The sequence below is a fragment of the Candoia aspera genome, chromosome 4, assembly GCF_035149785.1.
Source record: "Candoia aspera isolate rCanAsp1 chromosome 4, rCanAsp1.hap2, whole genome shotgun sequence".
NCBI classification, from domain to species: domain Eukaryota; kingdom Metazoa; phylum Chordata; class Lepidosauria; order Squamata; family Boidae; genus Candoia; species Candoia aspera.
This window is the reverse complement of record NC_086156.1, coordinates 111,496,885-111,510,388: the sequence shown is the minus strand read 5'-3', so window position 1 is coordinate 111,510,388 and position 13,504 is coordinate 111,496,885. Positions and strand designations below refer to the sequence as shown.

Below are 13,504 nucleotides of genomic sequence, written 5' to 3'. Positions count from 1 at the left end.
GGCCTTCTGGAATCACCTGGTCTTAAAAAATTCTGGAAGACTGTAAGAGAGGGGGCCAGTCTTGTATCTGGGGGCAAGCTGTTCCATAGGGAAGGAATCTCCCATAGAAAACAGCCATACATCCCAGTAGGTTGGACACTCAGCAGGCATTCTCTAACTAGGCATATTGGACTACCAGATCCTACGTGGAAAAAGTGATTTTGAAGATACATAGGTCCCAAGCTATATAGAGCTAGATAGGTGATCACTCTGAATTGCATTGAGAAACAAACCAATGGCCTGAAGCATATTGTGATATGACAATACTAGATCTGGTCCATAAGGACACAAGCAGTCAACTTTTTCGCTGGATGAAGTGTCTGGTGAGTCTTCAAGGGCAGCCCCATGTAGAGTGAATTAGAGTAATAAACACATGCAGGGACAATGGTGGGAGTCATTATCCTCAGTATGTCTCATTCTAAGAATGGCTCTTCAAAAGATTGTTTTGATCATAGATCTAAACAAATTTCTTTCCAGTTTGGAACCACAGGAGATTCTCTTTGCAAGTCTGCCCATGGAAGCACTTCTTCTAAACTCTAGTTTGGTGTCTGAATTCAGCATGCATCTGGATAGGCTTGGGAAAGGAGAGATTCCTCAAAGCTGGACCAGTGAGCTGCTTGCAGTTTCAGCATCCAATGTCAATCCCCGTTTTTCCCAGCACTGTAAGTAGAGTATATTTCAAGGGGAAAGCTTGCAAAAATTAAGAGGTTTCTGCTTGAACCCTGGTCAACTTTGTAGCACAGTCTTTGGCTTGCTCTCATATCTATACGTATGCAACCAAAACAACAACAAAAAAGCCTGGATCTGTGTACATCTGTTATTTCCTGTTTTATCAGAATGGTCCAAATTGAAATACCAGAAGACCAATGTGTCAGTGGTTCTTTCTCTGGGCAAGGAGGTGAATGGAATGGAACTCGATGATTATTTGATTCCATTTCAGGTTCTGTCTTTCTAAGATTTTATGGGACCATACATCAGCAGTTCAGTTTAGCTTTCTTGTTAGCCAAGCAACAGGTCTTCTCTGGAGGATGTATGAATGACTATGAACGTGGTTTTCTCCAGGGTACATCTTGCACAGTAATACACAGCTGTGTCGTCAGTGTTGAGGTTAGTCATCTGCAGATACGTGGTGCTGATGTAAGTGTCCACAGTGATGGTGACTCAACCTTCCAAAGCTTTATCATAGAACGTCTAAAAATTATCTGTCCTAATTGAACCCACCCACTTCAGTCCTTTTCCTGGTGCCTGTTTGATCCAGCTCATACGATAGTTAGTAAAGGTATATCCAGATGCCTTACAGGTCAATCCTATTGATTCTTCAGGCTTTTTAATTTCTGGACCAGACTGGAGAAACTGTATTTCAGATTGGATCCCCGTGGATTATTAAAAAAAAAAAAAAAAAAGAGGAGGGGGAGAGAGAGAAAGATTATTTTAACACACAAACTCTCACATCCTATGTTTTCTAATATTTTATGTCCCTTTTTGTCATCTTTATTTATTAGAAGCTCTAATTTAGCTATTTGTCCAATTCTATATTTATCAGTAGTCATCCCCAGCAAAGGAACATATGATGTCCTTCAGCACAAATAGCATAAGAATAGAGAAAATCTGAATTTGGGGTTCAGGAGTATATCAAAGTGCAGGTTCCCAGTTTTATTTGATGTCTGTATTCTTGTTCTTTTCTCTTTGTTTTTAGTTCCTTTGAAGGCTTGAATGCCTGGATCATTATACGTGGTTCTGCGGAAGATATCCTTCTTTCTATGTTGCCTTACCTCCCAATGAAGCTGCCAGTAGGAGAAGACATGGCCAGGAAGGCATGATTTTGATCAGCTAAGGAAAAAAACGAAAGGATGTTGTCAATCTGCCAAGCCAACTTTTTATTTATAGACTTCTGGAGAGGAAATCTAGACTTTTAATTTGCATATGGATGGTATAATAGCTTTGAAAACCCGGAATCAGCCTGAACAGGCCATCAGGTTTGGTGGCTATAGGAATCTTGACAGCTTTCTAAATTCAGAAGGAAGGATTTATTTATGTTCAGCAAATTTACTGTGACTTTATGTACAGCGTGTATGTATGTGTTCATTCCTGGTTAAATTTATCTCCTTTCCTCCAGCAGTTCATGACGGCATGCATGGAGTCCCTCCTGTCCCCCCCACCCCCCGGCAATGGCATTCCTGAGTGATAGCTTAGACTGAGATACTATTTAATAGAAGGTGGAGATAGACTTGACCCTGGGGAGCCTGGCTCGTAGAACAATACTGTATATCCTATGCTACAGCTATGATGATGTACCTTGTATTTGGGGAAGCTGAGAACTTTCATATCTGGGATGAATGTTTCTGTAGCTCCGAAGTCCAAAGACGTAATATCACAGAATTGCACTTGGAAATTCAAAGCAAAACAGGATAGCTGTGTCTGCGCAATGTACACAAGCTTTTTTATGAAGCAGCTCCACTGGCTTAAAATTCTAAGCCCGTTTAGAATTCATGTCAGTGTTTTGGGGCTTGGCTTGTGACCCCTTGGTTTATTAATGGTTTGCACAAACTGAGAAAATGAGTTAATGCAGTAAGCAGGTTAAATGTGTTGTGGAAACAGATTTGTGATGGTTGCTGAAAAGACTCATCTGCATTATCTGTTACTGCTGCCTTTCTAGTAGATTTGTCTCATGTTCCCTTTTCCTTTTTTCTCATTTGGTGAATGGGTTTCTAGAATAAACAGTTGAAACCCCAACTTATTCCCTTCATTTCTTATGTAGCCTGTGAGCATGCTTAGTGCAGCAAAATAAACTTAGGACATGATGAAGCTTAATTCTGAAAAGTATTCTTGGAGAAAATAAGAAAGGTAATGTTCAGTGATTGACCATCATCTAAATCAACTAATAAAAAAAAAAATCAAGATGATCCCCTATGATGATAACTCTGGTCCCTGAAGGTGGTGGTGGTGGTGATGGTGGTAAGGAAAGAAGAATAGTGATTGTCTCCATCCCCCAAATCTCCCCGTAATAGTTCCTTATTTTTAGACCCAACACTGGCATCACAAAAAAACATTTTATCACAGTCTAGCTTAGTCATATCGTAGGATTTACTAAATTAAGCTTCCATGTCTCAGTCCGTCTTTGGAGATTAATCCATTATCTTACTTCCTGTTTTGTGTTTGGATCAAAGGATGTATAAAATAGTGCAGGAGTGGAAAAAAAGGAGCACTGTATCCATTTCAAACCCCATCATGAATATTGTGAGTACCGGGCAATACCAATCATAAGTTAGTGACAGAAATCATTGTTATTATTGGTTTGCATTTGAACCATCAAGAATATAGATCTGAACCTGGAATCTCCCTAGTCAGCCAATATTAAATGGATATCATTTCAGTATTTTCTTCCAGTCGAATTATTATATATATATATATATATATATATATATATATATATATATATATAATTGTATATATATAAGGTAAAGGTTTCCCTTGACGTAAAGTCCAGTCGTGTCCGACTCTAGGGGGCGGTGCTCATCTCCGTTTCAAAGCCTTGGAGCTGGCGTTGTCCATAGGACACTTCCGGGTCATGTGGCCGGCATGACTCACGGAACGCCGTTACCTTCCCGCCGAAGCGGTACCTATTGATCTACTCACATTTGCATGTTTTCGAACTGCTTGGTGTGCAGGAGCTGGGACGAGCAACGGGAGCTCACCCTGTCACACGGATTCGAACCGCCCACCTTCCGATCGGCAGCTCAGCGGTTTAACCCGCAGCGCCACCGCGTCCCTTTTATATATATAATTGTATATATATAATTGTATATATATAATTGTATATATATAATTGTATTACAATTAATATATAATTATTATTTCATAGCAAAGCCAAGTTAAAGGTGATGAACTCTCAGGACAGCAGAAATGCAAATGAAGGTCCCATCAGGGAAGCTGGTTTCAGAGAGAGATGAGGTAGTAAAAGAATGGTAGGTTGCGTGAAATGTAAAAAAAATAAAATAAGATAAAAACCCTTTGTAGCCAAACTGGTGAAGGTAACTATTGGCTCCAGTGATCACATTGTGATGACAGAGGATCCCAGCCTGTCTGATATAAGCAAAGCACTCTGGCATCTCTTTGGATCTGGCTGCCCCTAGGATCAGCCAATATCCAGGGACGTTGAGTATTTAAGTGGCTGTGAAGAGTGGTGGCACCCACTGCTGTTCGGAGGAATCTATGCTAGGCAAGGTCGATCGGAGAGAGATTAGGAGCAGAGCAGTTTGTGTATTGCTCTATTTCACGGTGAGTGCTACAGTAATAGATACCGCTGTCTTCAACTTTCAGCTTCCTGATCTCTAAGGAAGCTGTACCCAGTGAATTATCCCTGGAGATGGCAAATCGGTCTCTCAGAGCCTGGCGTACACGTGAACTACTGCCATCTGGGTTGCTCTCTCCTATCCATTTAATTCCTTCGTTGGCAATTTTGTATGTCCACTCAATCCAGGACTGGTGAAAAGATGAGATACCTTTGCAGGTTATAGTCAAAGTCTCCCCAGGGAGTTTAATTTCTGAAATGGGCTGGGTCAGAGTCCTCTGGAGCTCAACAGCTGCAAATCAAAAAGTGGGAACATTTTTATAATACCTGATTAGCAACAATCCAGCTCCTTTAATAAGAACAGCGATACAGCCATTTCATTCAATTGTATACATTTGCGGTCGTGTTAAGTAAATGAGAATGTTTGCAAAATTATAGAAACTGAATGGATTGGAGATCGGTATGTCCACATCTTCATCCAGATTTTCCTAATTACAGCCACTACAGCTTTCCAGTAAGATACCAAGCCTTCAAGGTTGATGTTCAGCATGCTAGTATATTAACTATTCATTACTTTGGGACTGACATATTGTAAAGATTGCCTAGTCTAAAACACTCTCAGACTCACAAGCAAGAGCTTGAATAAATCTGGTTTATTAAAGAATAGTATGCAGGATCACAAAGAAAGCTGAGAATGGGAAAAGCACGCCAAATACAAACTAAAAAGCCCTCGGTACAAACGAGATCCCTCCCCCCGTAGAACCTTCCCAGGCTCGCAACCCCAGGTGCTCCAACGGCTCCTGTTGGTGCGGTGGAAACGTCCTTGAGCAGCACACATAACCCAAACGCATTCCATTAATATAAACATAGATACAAAGCTTGGCAGAAGGTTCCCAGCAGCTCCCCCCCAGCATCAACGCGCGTTAGCATCGTGGCATGTGAAACGTTATGATGTACAGTGCACATTGAAACAGTGAACATGACACATATAAGAGGATGCTACATTTGCAAAATAATACATTCATAGGATTGCTGGTATGAGAGAAGAAAGAAGAAAAAAACTGTTAATTGTTGGACTGAAATAATGTAAGAAAATAAAGTAAATGAAAGAAATAAAGTAAAGTCTAACTGGCATCCATCATGATTCAAAGAATCAACAATCAATTAAAGTTATTATTACATGATTAACTATCCTGGACTCATTCCAAACAGTCAGTCACATCCCCATTGCTGCAGATGATGGACTGCAGACAGGCATTATTAGTTAGTTTGAAGAAATATAAGATTTTCCTCGGTCCAATACTGACTTCTTGCCATGTGCAAAAATAATCCATAATGAATCCACCTTTCTCCCTTTTGTGGGAGGTATTTTTCACTTACCAAAGAAGATGTTCATCAGTATAAAGGCTGTTATTAAAATCTTCATGATACTGTATCTGACAAGAAACAATGACAAGAAAAGAGAACATCCCCAAAAATGTTCAAGAAAAGATATATAAGTGTATATAAGATTGATGAAAGGAAGGAGGATTTGCATAGGATTGTCTATAATAAGGCACAGTTTACTCTGACTCATGTTCAGTTGGTTAAACCTCATATTCCACTGAGCATTAAAGAATAGTCATTGTTCAGATCTATGGAGGGAGAAGTATGTCAATGCTGATTTATTACCATTTTTTTTCCTAGTCTCAAATTCTGCTTACCTCATTTCCACAGGAGTTTGATTTTTATTTTTTTTAAAGAGGTCTTTTTGCAAATATGTTTTATTAAAAAATCCCCTGCTCACCCCTATGGGTGGTGTGTGTCTTCCTCCACCTCGGGCCCTCTTCCAGAGGCCTGGGAGTTTGAGGGTTCTGTGCAGGATCTTGGCTGCTCCTAGCACTGCACTCTTCTGGACAGAGAGCTCTGATGTGGTTCCTGGGATCTGTTGGAGCCACTCTCCCAGCCCCAAGTGCCCCTACCACCCCTGGGACCACTTTGGCCTTCACTTTTCACATCCTCTCTAGTTCTTCCTTTAGACCCTGGTACTTCTCCAGCTTCTCATCCTCCTTCTTCCTGATGTTGCTGTCACTTGGCACTGCTACATCTATCACCACTGCTGTCTCCTGGTCCTTGTCTACTACCACGATGTCCGGTTGATTGGTCAGTACCTGCCTGTCTGTCTGGATCTGGAAGTCCCACAGGATCTTAGCCCTGTCTTTCCTGTGGAATCTCCCATCTGGACTTGGGAGGGTCTGGCCATACACTGTGCTGAAGTTCCTGTACACAAGGCCAGCTACTTGGTTGTGTCATTCAGTGTCTGCTGTTCCTGCCTGCCTCTTACACCCTGCCACGGTGTGTTGGACTGTCTCTGAGGCCTCTCTGCACAGTCTGCACCTCAGGTCCTGTCTAGTGTGGTAGACCCCTGCTTCTACGGATCTGGGGCTTAGTGCCTGTTCTTGTGCTTCATCAGTCCCTCATGAAGTCTTTCAGTCCAGCCCCTTCCAGCCATTGGTAGGATTTCCCAAGGTCAGCCACATCTGTCAATGGTATATCCCATGCAGGGTCTTGTCTTGCCATGGTACTTTCTCTGCTTGATGTCTGTATCTGTGTCTGTCTCTATGTCTCTCTCTGTCTCTCTCTCTGTATCTGTCTATCTACCCATGCTTTCCAAACACATGCATTTTTTTTTTGCATGCAATTACTTATACAATGCTTATTGTGCATTATTTCCATGCTTTTTTCCTCACTGGGTTTATTTTAAGTGAATAGTTGCAATTCAGCCTTTGGGAAGATGCAAATTTTGGTTGATGCCTTGGATCAGGATACTGAGTACTATAATCCAAACATATCTGCAAGGCATCAGATTAGCAAGGAATGCCTGACTTGTATTTTAGATGTGAAATCCCCCCCCCCTCTCTCTCTCTCCCTCTCTCTCTCTCTCTCTCTAACATCTTCACCCACCTCACACAAGTGACTCTGGGTGGCTTACAAAATTAAAACAAACAACCCCACCAAACATCCCCAGGCACCCAAGGAAACTTTTGACCCCATTCACCACCTACAACAGCAGAGCTTATTCACCCCTGGCCCAAATGCCTGGGGAAACAACCAGGTCTTCAATGTCTTGCAAAAGGGATCATGGGCAGGGGCTGTGAAAGTCTTCATGGAGAAAATCTAGGAGTCACTAGGAGTCAAAAACGACTTGATGACACATAATCAATCAATCAATCAATCATTCAAATCACCATTAGATCAGAAAACGTATTGTCTTCTGCCCATAGATATCTGGGTGGGGGTGGGGGTGGGAGGAGGGGAATAAGGAGATAGGTGTGAGGATAGTGTGGCATTTGTCTGATGATGTCACTGTGCATGTGACCAATAGGATCATGGTTTGTTTGGAGAACACTGCTCCCATCCTTTCCAAAAAACACCCTGTTGACTGAATCAATTTAAACTTCAGGAGGGTGGTAGAACTGTAGAATTATGGAAGTTCTATGGAATTTCGAGTTGGAAGAGACCTTCTAATCCAACCCTCTTTCTGATGCAGGAATTCTCAGGCCATCCCAGACAAACTTTGCTTGGAAATCTCCAGTGATAGAGCCCCTACAACTCCAGCAAGCAGCTATTCCGCTACTTAATAGCTCTCATGGTCAGGAAACTACTCCTTATTTTGAGTTTGGATCTGACATAGTAAAGCTTTCATCCGTCAGTTCTTGTCTTACCCACATCCATGTGATACCAATATAAAGTACTTAAACTTCCCATTAAATCTATTTTTTTTTAATCTGTTCAATTGTGTCCGATTCTCAGAGACTGTCTGGAGAAGTCCCTGCAGTTTTTTTGGCAAGGTTTTTCAGAAGTGGTCTGCCATTGCCTCCTTCCTAGGGCTGAGAGAAAGAGACAGGCCTAGGGCTACTCAGCTGGCTTTGTGCTCAAGGCAGGACTAGAACTCACAGTCTCCCAGTTTCTAGCCTGGTGCCTTAACCACTATACCAAACTGGCTTTCTAAATCTAAAAGCATATTGCTCTAGCCTGTCATTTTGGAATATAATACCATTTCAAAAGATGCTTACTGTCAGGACACTTACCTTAAATCCATTCCTTAACATCAGGAGAATAAGTTTCTCAGTTTATGAAAAATTATTCTCTTTGCCAAGCTCCAGGTTCTATAAAGCCAAAGAGATTCATAAAATGATAAATCCCATATAGTAAGAGGATAATCCAACATCACATCTTCATCTTTAATAGTTTGATCAGTTTGGGTTTGACTTAGTTTTATTTCATTTTTCTTTATTGTTATTTTCTTTTTTTAAATTTAATTTTATTGGATTTTAGATTGCAATGGACCATTCCTGACTACTAGATTCTTTAATACAGGTAGTCCTCACTTACTGACCATTCATTTAATGATGGTTCAGACGGTGCTGAAAAAACAGACTTACAACAGGTGCTCACACTTAGAACTGTGGCAACGTCCCTGTGGTCACATGAACACGATCTGGGTGCTTGGCAACCAGTTCTCATTTATGACCATCACAGCATCCTGTGGTCATGCGATCATCATTTTTGACCTTCCCAGCAGGGTTCTGGCAAGCAAAATCAATGGGGAAACCACATGATTCACTTACTGACCACATAGTTCACTTAATGACTGTGGTGATTTGCTTAATGACTGCTGCAAAAAAGGTTGCAAATTTGGGTCATATTCGCTTAATGACAACTTCACTTAGCAACCAAAATTCCAGTCTCAATTGTGGTTGCTCAGTGAGGACTACTTGTAAACATGCTAAACAGGGAAATGAGGTTCATTTAGTCTTTTTGCCCATCTTGGGACATGATCACCCATCTGATAGGGTTCTGCGTACACAGCCTACCCAGATCTGCAAGACAAGAAAGAAAGATCTGAAAAAGGCGGTGTTCCTTTGGTAGAATTGCAACAGATTCATACTGTATGTGCTGAGGCCGAGTTTAGCAATTATTGTAAACCTTGCAATGGCAGCACATTTATCCCAGAAGAATAAAATTTAGACAGTGTGTCAACCTACCCTACCTTGCAAGGCTTATGGTGTAGCCTGTCCCATGAGATTTCAACAATCTCAAACTAATTTGTGCTCCCCGAAGTTCAAATGAACAGAGTTCTTCTCGTCTTTGTATTTTCCCAGTACTATACAGACAAACATTGTGTGCTGAAATATTAGGGGAAAAAGCTTACAAAAATGTGTTTATTGGGAAAAAAACTAGCACACCAAATGTTAGATAAATTTAAGCCTAGAAATTAGGTATGTGAAAATGCACATGACTTCTTTCCTGTAAATCTTGTACTGTAGGCCTATGTAGCATAATATTGCAAAAACACACACATGCACATTCACACACTTCTAATAAGGTCTCTCTGGGATATTATGATTTGCTTCAAAACTCACTTGTGGCTTAGGGAAAAACGACTAAAAATACAGCAGACCTGTAAGGAACCCATTTCCATGTAGCTCCATGAATTGGATCCATAGCATTTAAGACAGACAGACAGACAGACATATTCCCTTTTTAGCAGGGCAGGGGGACAGTTGGATATGGCTCCGTCCTTTCCTCCATCTTGCAGAATGCCTTGAATTTTGAACTCCTTTTCGTGCACGTGTGTTTTAATTTTCATTTTGAATCTCAAGAAAAGCTGGTTGTTGATGGAAGAGTAGAATTCCATTTGCCAGATCTTGGAAAACTTATCATTTCATTCTGTAAGCACATTTCATCTTCTGTGTCTGAGCTGTATTTCATTCGAAGCCCTTCTAAGATCAAGGACTGTCTCGATTTATATAGTACGTTTCACTTGACTACTACATTTGTTTATCCAGGGACTTTATGCAAGACATGGGACCATAAATTTCCCTAGTCCTTGAAATCTGATCGTGTCTACCTTGTTAGGCTTCAGGAAATCATGAAAAGCAGAACTATTTTAGAGAACCTTTGACTTATCATTGTTGTCAGTTCTTTATAGGTTTTTGAATTACTGCCTTATGATTGTATCTGGGGTTTCATATGGGGAAACTGTGTAATGTTTACAGCAATGTAATTTATTTTCCACCATGGACATTTTATTTTAGTCATTTTAACCTGCCACAGGTCTCACAGTTGTGAAGGGTAGAGAGACCAAACGTTGAACAAAAATAGACACACAATATGTTAACCTACCCTCACCTCCCCCAAAAAAGCCCTTCCCTAATCTTAATGCACACAAAGTTATATGTTTTGCAAAAGCATCTATTCTTCTTTGCCTAATCTGGCTTAGTTTGTTTTGATCACAGCCACTAACTAACCTGTGATGCTCTGATCAGCATCTGAAAGAATAATATTGATGCTGTTGGCCCTGATTTTCATGATGGAGACCATTTCAGGCATGCCCCCCACAAAGAGCTTTTAATTTAAAAATTGGTCCTAGCCGTGCAACGAAGGCAGAGGAAAACAAACTTTCTAATGGCATGTTCTTTCTCCCAGCCAAAACATGTTTTTCAATATCCATCAAGATTGATTTGAGAAATATACAAGCAAAACACAAGTGTAATATCAGCCCTCCAAGAAGGAAAGGTCAGTTTTCCCCTTAATTATATGTTGTATGTCTCTGTCTGTAAACTATGCTTTCCCAAACCTTGACGTAGAAATGAGCCTGTAACATGATTGTGTGAATGGGATTCTATAGACATCCACGTCTCACAAAACAGTTTGTTTTTTTCTGCACATTGGAGAGGGTTCAACCAGATAATCCTCATGGTTCCTTCCAGCTCTATGATTCTGTGTATCTTTGCTATTCTTGGTATTGACACTGATTTTGGTCATGTATTTATTTATTTATTTATCACTTATCAAATTTCTACCCTGCCACAGTCAAAACTGACTCTCAGGAGCTTAAAGCAAAATAACACACAAAATAACACACACACACACCAAAACAAAAACAAAAACCCAAATACCTGAAGCATCTAAACTCACTAGCAACCAAGGTGGCATCATGCCCCATATGCCATATATGTGTATTTAAATTATATACACACAAATCACATCGACCTTAAAAAGGACTTGAGTGAGATGGTCAAAATGTTAAATGTTCAGAGATCATCCTCAGTATTTTAACCAACTCACCATAAACCTTTTTTCTGAAATACCCCATCCCACTCGCTTCTTACTGTGTGTCTGCATGTTTTCCTGTAGCTCCTGAAATCTTCATGAATTCAAATGAGGTTGTATGATGTTCTTTTTTACTTTCTTGGTTCTTTTTTCCCTAAATATATATATATATATATTTTCTACTTTGGGTGATCACTGGGCTCATATTCTTCCTTCTCGTTTTTCAGTTCTATTTTGTTACAGTATTATTAATATTCTCTGATAGAGTTTGCTATTGGAAGTGACAGAGATGAATATTGGACAGAGAGCACTGATGTGCCTAATATGAAGGAATGCCCCTAAATAATTCTATTTTTTCTAATCTAATAATCTAATCTGTGATTCTATATACAGTAGGTATTTTTTTTTTTTACGTTGTAAGGTGTACTGTTGAAATATAGGCCAAATCTAGCATCTCACATTTTCCTTACCTGAAAAGGGATGACCAATTTAAATAGTATGATAAGATAACCAGCCTATAATCTTTATCCTTTTTTTTTTCTTTGTCCTTGTCAGTTATAGGCAGAAGACATCCCCAGAAATGCATCAGGTCAATCAGACTGTGGTCACTGAGTTTATCCTGCAAGGGTTTCCAGGCTCAGCTGAGCTGCAGAAGTATCTCTTCGTACCAATTCTTTTTATTTACCTTCTCACAATCATTGGAAATATCCTGATTATTGTCATTGTTGTCCACGATCCTCACCTTCATAATCCCATGTACTTCTTCTTGGGGAATTTTTCTTCCTTGGAGATCTTCTATGTCACCACTCTGTCACCCAAGATGCTGGCTCACTTTCTAGCAGAGAAAAAGTCCATCTGTTTCTACTGTTGCATCTCTCAAGCCTTTTTCCACTTCTTCCTTGGAGCCACAGAATTCTGCCTGCTTGCTTCAATGTCCTTTGATCGCTACATTGCCATCTGCAATCCACTGCATTACAGAGTCATCATGAATTGCAGGCTTTGTCTCCAGCTAGCCTTGGGTTCATGGCTGGGAGGGTTCTTCACCGTCATTATCCAGACAGTTTTACTGTGCCAGCTCCCATTTTGTGGTCCCAACCTGATCAACCACTTCTACTGTGATGTGACCCCCTTACTGAGCTTAGTTTGTGCTGATACATATCTGCTTGAACAGATGGTGTTACTGGGATCAGCCCTTCTTTTGTTCAGTTCCTTCTTATTGACTGCCGTCTCGTACACCTTCATCATCTCCACCATAATGCGCATCTCTTCATCTTCAGGGAGGCATAAGGCTTTCTCTGCTTGTGCTGCCCATCTTACTGTTGTATCCATTCAGTATGGAACCGTAATGTTCATGTATGTGAAGCCCAAAGCCAAGTCATCCTTGGAAATAAACAAGGTGGTTTCTGTGCTTAATACCATTCTAACTCCTCTCCTCAACCCTTTCATCTATACTTTGAGGAACAAAGATGTCAAGGAAGCTTTGAAGAAAGTAACACATATTAAAGAAAAAATGTTTCACTGAAGGGATACTTTTTAATAAAATAGACCATAAAATTAAAGGTTATTTGGAATGAATTAACTTGATTCCCAGATGGGCTAAAGGAACTCAGTCTTCCCCCAAGAATGATGACATTCATAAGACAGTTTTCAGTGGCTCCATTATGGCCTATTGTCATCTTCCAACTGAGGTTGCTATTAGAAGGAGAATCACTCTGTGGCCTGTATTGATAGACAGGGGTCATGGGTCTTCCCAGCAGCTGAAAGAAACTCATTTCAGGAAATTTAGATATGTTTTAGGTCTAGGGGATGGTGGAATTTGAGGTTACATTTCCAAAAATAAAAAATAAAAATGTGCTGGGAGCAGTGAGGAGAACAAACATATGGCAGCTGTGAGACAACACCAGCCTGTCCTTAGTTTCCATTAAGAAAGTTTCATATCCCATTTGGAGAAGCCAGCCTGGTTGGGCATGTGTGTGATATCCAACTGCCAATACTACTTTTCAAATCTATTGAGTTGTCTCCATGTGGACATGAAAGATCTGTTATCATATTGATAACCTCACTGTGTATCTAAAA

At 40.4% G+C, this 13,504-nt stretch overlaps 1 protein-coding gene across 1 annotated transcript; it reads left to right on the top strand.

Annotated features, from left to right (window-relative positions):
* The first annotated feature begins 12,008 nt into the window (after positions 1–12,008).
* LOC134497114 (olfactory receptor 6X1-like) lies at positions 12,009–12,950 on the top strand. Its single transcript, XM_063302826.1, has one exon. It carries the CDS (start codon positions 12,009–12,011, stop codon positions 12,948–12,950), a length of 942 nt encoding a protein of 313 aa, XP_063158896.1.
* Positions 12,951–13,504: the final 554 nt, after the last annotated feature.